The sequence below is a fragment of the Telmatherina bonti genome (genome assembly GCF_933228915.1).
Source record: "Telmatherina bonti genome assembly, chromosome: 8".
NCBI lineage: Eukaryota > Metazoa > Chordata > Actinopteri > Atheriniformes > Telmatherinidae > Telmatherina > Telmatherina bonti.
This window is the reverse complement of record NC_136626.1, coordinates 22,873,874-22,879,134: the sequence shown is the minus strand read 5'-3', so window position 1 is coordinate 22,879,134 and position 5,261 is coordinate 22,873,874. Positions and strand designations below refer to the sequence as shown.

Sequence of the window (5,261 nt, the reverse complement as noted above, 5' to 3'; positions counted from 1 at the left end):
TGGGTATGTGTCTGAGAGTGATGCTATTAAAAGGGACACAATGAAGAAAAGAGCTTTAAAAAAGTGAGTTACAGGAGAAGGAAATGGGTGATGGGGTACCAGAGAAACTGGAGCAGGTCGCACAATGAAAGACAACTGGGACACAATAAAGTGTCTGCAATCAAAGAGTAGATCATATGTGGCAAACATTTGACATATCCTTTTGCTTTAAAATTTGACTTTCTGGGGCTGTACTTGATTCACTTTTATCATTTTCTTTCATTCTTATTTCCTGTGTTCAGAGAATAAATTGCACTAAAACCAGCACAGTCTGAAATGTTTGATTTGTATGGTCATGACACATTCAGCGGTCTTGGTTGTTTTCGGTCATTTCATGTAGGGCCTGCATTGCAAGTATTAGATAAATACTTGTGAAACTGTATGTTTTTTCCCTTTAAATCACTTGTTTATTCTACATTTTAAAGTGATTGTTAAAAAAGAGAAAAGGAGTTCCATAATGTTAATTAACAAATCTTACACAACAGAGACTTTAAATAACATTTCAGATATACAGATACAGTCAATCACGCCACTCACTCTACTGCTGCTTTAAGTACCCTTTGAATTACAAATATGCATCGACATTTTAAAGATTTACAAGATGTGTGATTGTTTGCAGGGCATTAAAACTGCAAGCAAAATATGTGATCTTCAAAATCAAGATGAGCTTTAGTGGAAATGTTAATTATATTAATTTCATACAATATACATTAATCTCATATTTTACTTTTGATACTTATATTAACTCCATGTTTTATTCTTACTGCTCATGTTTAAAGGCCTCACTCTTGTGACATTCCTGAGGCTTAGGTCAGGTAGACCCGAGTGTCTTCTTAGCAGGACCCCTTGCTTACAGTTATCTGTGTTTGATTCATCTCTTGATGTAAAGTACAGTATGCATAGTGGCCTTCGGGTCACAAGAAACTAGTCATAAACCATTGTACTAAGGATGATTTATTCCGGAGAATTTCCAGACTGGGGCTGCACGGTGGCGCAGTGGTTAGCACTGTGGCCTCACAGCAAGAAGGTCGCTGGTTCGATCCTTGGCTGGTTTGGTCAGTGGCCTTTCTGTGTGGAGTTTGCATGTTCTCCCCGTGTATGCGTGGGTTCTCTCCGGGTACTCCAGCTTCCTCCCACCATCCAAAGACATGCATGATAGGTTAATTGGTCACTCTAAATTGCCCCTAGGAGTGAGTGTGAGCATGAGTGGTTGTTCGTCTCTCTGTGTGTGGCCCTGCGATGGACTGGCGAGCTGTCCAGGGTGTACCCTGCCTGTCGCCCAAAGCAGCCTGGGATAGGCTCCAGCTTCCCCGCGACCCTGAATTGGAATAAGCGGTTCAGAAAATGAATGAATGAATGAATTTCCAGACTGCTAAACATGTAGATATGGACATCTGTCAGATGAAAGGTGCCAGTCTCTGGTACCAGCCTTGGATATAATCATCTATCTTATGGTCAAGGGAACAACAGATTTACCACAACCATGGACATCTTCCTCACTAAGGTTTAAAAGGAGTTCTCATTTCCTCCGCATGTCACAAACCCAATGGAGAACTCTGGCAGATGTGGTCTTCTGAATAGTTTCTCTAGTTCCAACCGTGACTACATTATTCTTTTTCTGTTCATCTGTTTATTCACTTGTGTTATTCTAATAAACGTTCTTAATCTTTTTCAAACTCATCCAAACTCATCAACCTTGGCAATTTTTTTTCACAACACCAACTAAAACAAAATTTATATTGCAGTCATGTTACACTAAGGTTAAACTCATCTGACTAGTCCAAATGCAAACATGCAACAAGACAATGTGTACCGGTACATATCTAGACTGTGTCTTAACACTTCATTCAATCAGCCTCAATTTCATAGAACTTCTATGCGATGAATTTGATGCAATGGTTCAAACTGTGCAGCCAACAAATGCACAGCTGCTCTGGACATATCTTTGCACTAAAAGAAAAGGAGAACAGGCTACCTTAAAAAGCCATCCACTGGGATGCTCCAAGGTTGCTGAGCTATGACCTTGGAGGCTGTTTTGAGAAGTCAGAGTTCTAATGTCTGTAACTTTATACCTCAGCTAACACTGTTGGATTCAGAACTTCTGTTTTTACATTTCCTGACAATACAGTATGTTTATTAAATTTATTTATATCAAAGCTGTGATACTTGAATTATATGTTCTGGTGAGGAAATATTTAACAGCATGCCAAACTAATGCCACCCATCTTGTTGAATGCGGGTAAAAAAATTTTTTTGATGAACAGCATGTTTTCAATCAATTTAATTCAATTCCATTAATCTTTAATCTGAGTCCATTTCAAAAGAGACACAGACAAGACACACAAATAATGAATTAAATAGACATGAATTTTTCTTTGAGCTCCAATAATAATATCCTCCTCAAATCTACAGACAATAAAAGGTTGTTGTTGTAACTAAGTGCTTGTGCTCCAGCCTCAAAGGACATTGTGTCAATGGCAACAAAACTCTCCAGACGCCGTCAAATGATATACCACAGGAGTGTGAACCGATGTAAACAGTTATCACACTAGCTGGCCACAATACTTGTTATTTAGCTGTTTTATTAATATCCTTAAACAAAAGCTACTTCAGAACCTCATCTTGTATCTTGCTGCATGTACAAAAAATAAAAATGAGCCTTTGTAAGCATCTTAAAAATGCAACAGTGACATCTACTGGCAAGGATACTGTAGTACATTCATCGTGTTCAGCAATAACATAGTTTTATCATCGTGTTCACTTTGATGAGGACCCGTTACCTCAAATCTAATGATCATGACTTGTAAAATGAATGGAAGTTTTCACTAAGAATAATTTTGTCACCAGGTAAAACAAAATGACATCAGTTATAGAAGAGTAGCTGTTATAGGAAGACAATGTCATGTAGTATGAATGATCCTCAACTCTATATATTCAAATATGACAAATCAGATGACTCTGCTCGAAAAAAGTATACAAGCTTTGAAAAGTAAATATGATAATAAGCATGCCAAGATATATGTTAAATATAATGACTTTGAACATATAAGATAGCATAATGTACTCTACCAAAAAACAAACAAGCAAACCAACAAACAAAAAAAAGTGATACCTAACCTGACAAAAACTTAAAAGGTTCTTCTTACCTTTGTGTTGCCTTCAGGGTCTAACACATTGACACAAGAAATATACTCGTGCATTGCCTGTTCTGGCACCATGTCTCCAAGCTGCTTCCAGGCTTGCCTGTCATGATAACACAACCACAAATCACAATTTGCTGTATGTCGGAAGTGCACATCTTTTTAGTCTGTTTTAAGTATTAAAAAAAGACCCCTAAGGTTGAAAATATTACAGCATACCTGGACAACCACTAAACCAAAAACTCCCTCAAAGACTCTCCAGACAAAAAATACTCTTGACTGGTTATGTCATATTACAAAGTGAAAGCTGGCGTTTAAGAGTGGTTTATTTCAAAATAGTGAAACATTTAGTGCTTACGTTTTATTCTTCAAAAACACAGAAATGCACCTATTTCCGTGCTATTCCATTAGTATATTATCATATTTCAACACGCCGAAATGCTTCATGATGATATCGTCACCACACGTAAGTAACATACCATTTTCTCTGTCCTTCAAAATCGAAAAAGCCAGGCTTTGGTGTATTGCACTTTCCCACTTTGACCTATGAATACAAGAAAATTATTTAGCTGATATATTCACTGAAACCTACATGTATGGCCCAAAGAAGCTAGTATGTTGAAGATCCACAGTACATAGTTGTCATGTCATCCGAGGCCATTCAGCTACAGCTCCGATCAGCATGTCTGTCATGTCATTTCATCCCAAACTCACCTGTTTATAGCGAGCGTACAGGTAGAGCAGCTGGTCTCTGCTGGCTGCTTGAATCAACTCTCTCACACGGTCAGCTGCTGACTCAAACTCCCGCTCCAGATCCTCTCCCTCCAGCCGGTCTCCCATCTCCATGGCACTGCAGTCAAATTTACCTATATCAAAGTCAGAGTCCGAGTCTGAGCCCGCTCCACCGAGAGGTTCCCCGGTGTCTGGTCGGGCTGGATCCGTCCCGGAGCCCGTCGCAGTGTCCGGAGAGGACGACGGCGAACCAGAAGCCATTGCTGTTGCTTTCAATGTGCTGGCTCAGGCGACGAGAATGGGTTATTCTCGTGAGACAATGTAAAGACAGACGCAAGGTGCCTGCCAGATTATCTTTATAAAATATGTCCGCGTTTATCTTGATTCAAAACCGTTATCATTTGGAGTCTGCGAGCGTCGGAATCATTTCTACCGTTGGTCCATCTTTGGTACTGTTAACTAAAAGCGCCGGCTTCACGTAACGCTGCAACAACAGTTCCGGTTACAGTTTGCGTGCGTTTCCTCATGTTCCTTAATAAAAACAGCTATATCACATACTGAAAAACTTTCAGAAAGTCCTATTGTCTGCGTTTAAGATAGCACTATTAATATTAAAAGAAAATATCTCAGAGTGCTTTGTTCCTTCTAATGTATATCTCTTGACATAAAATTTGTTTTCAACATTTGCAATACCAAGATACCTAATTTTGTGTGATACCCAGGCCTATAGCTACCTATCCGGGGAGTTAGTTTAAGTTGACTCTCCATTACCCTATTTTAAAATAACCCACTTGCTTGATAACGCCCCCCTCTCATTTTTACCCTATGTTTTTTCTCCATGAACTGGTTTCCAGATTTATTTTCACAGGACTTTCTGCTCTGTCTGTCATGCTGCAGTCTGTGTGTAACTTTGTTGTTCCCATAATGTGGTCTACACTTTGTACAATTTCTTATTATTTTTTTCTCACATAATCGTGGTATAATCAACATTACCACAATCTGTCCAGCAGAGGCTGCTATGGGCACAAAAATGTTTTCCTGTCAAAACTGCACTGCTGCTGTTCCTGCCAGGATTTAAAGGCACCAGTCAGAAGAATGGTTTAAAAAAAATCCCATGACATCAGATGTACCCTCCAAAACAGTGAAGACAATCAAGTGGAGAAAATATGGGACAGTAATGAAGTTGCCAAGAACTGAATGTCACTGTAAAATTGATGAAAAGGTAAGAAGAAAAGTGGTCAGGGAGGCTGCCAAAAGTCTCACAACAACCTGGAAAGAGCAGCAGGACTTTATGGCAAAAGCTGGTTGTGTACTAAAAGTGACAAAAATCTGCTGTATTTTGCATATGTG

The 5,261-nt window shown here is 39.1% G+C and overlaps 1 protein-coding gene across 2 annotated transcripts in view; it reads right to left on the bottom strand.

Annotated features, from left to right (window-relative positions):
* acbd6 (acyl-CoA binding domain containing 6) overlaps window positions 1-4,343 on the bottom strand; it is a 38,957-nt gene extending 34,614 nt beyond the window's left edge. For both annotated transcript variants that reach the window (XM_079245461.1, XM_079245462.1), the window contains exons 1-3: window positions 3,894-4,343; window positions 3,659-3,723; window positions 3,186-3,282 (exon numbers count right to left, since the gene is read on the bottom strand). In XM_079245461.1, the coding sequence (XP_079101587.1) occupies window positions 3,186-3,282; window positions 3,659-3,723; window positions 3,894-4,172 (441 nt within the window). In that variant the 5' untranslated portion in view covers window positions 4,173-4,343. The remainder of the gene's footprint in view (window positions 1-3,185; window positions 3,283-3,658; window positions 3,724-3,893) is intronic.
* Between the last annotated feature and the right edge of the window lie 918 nt (window positions 4,344-5,261).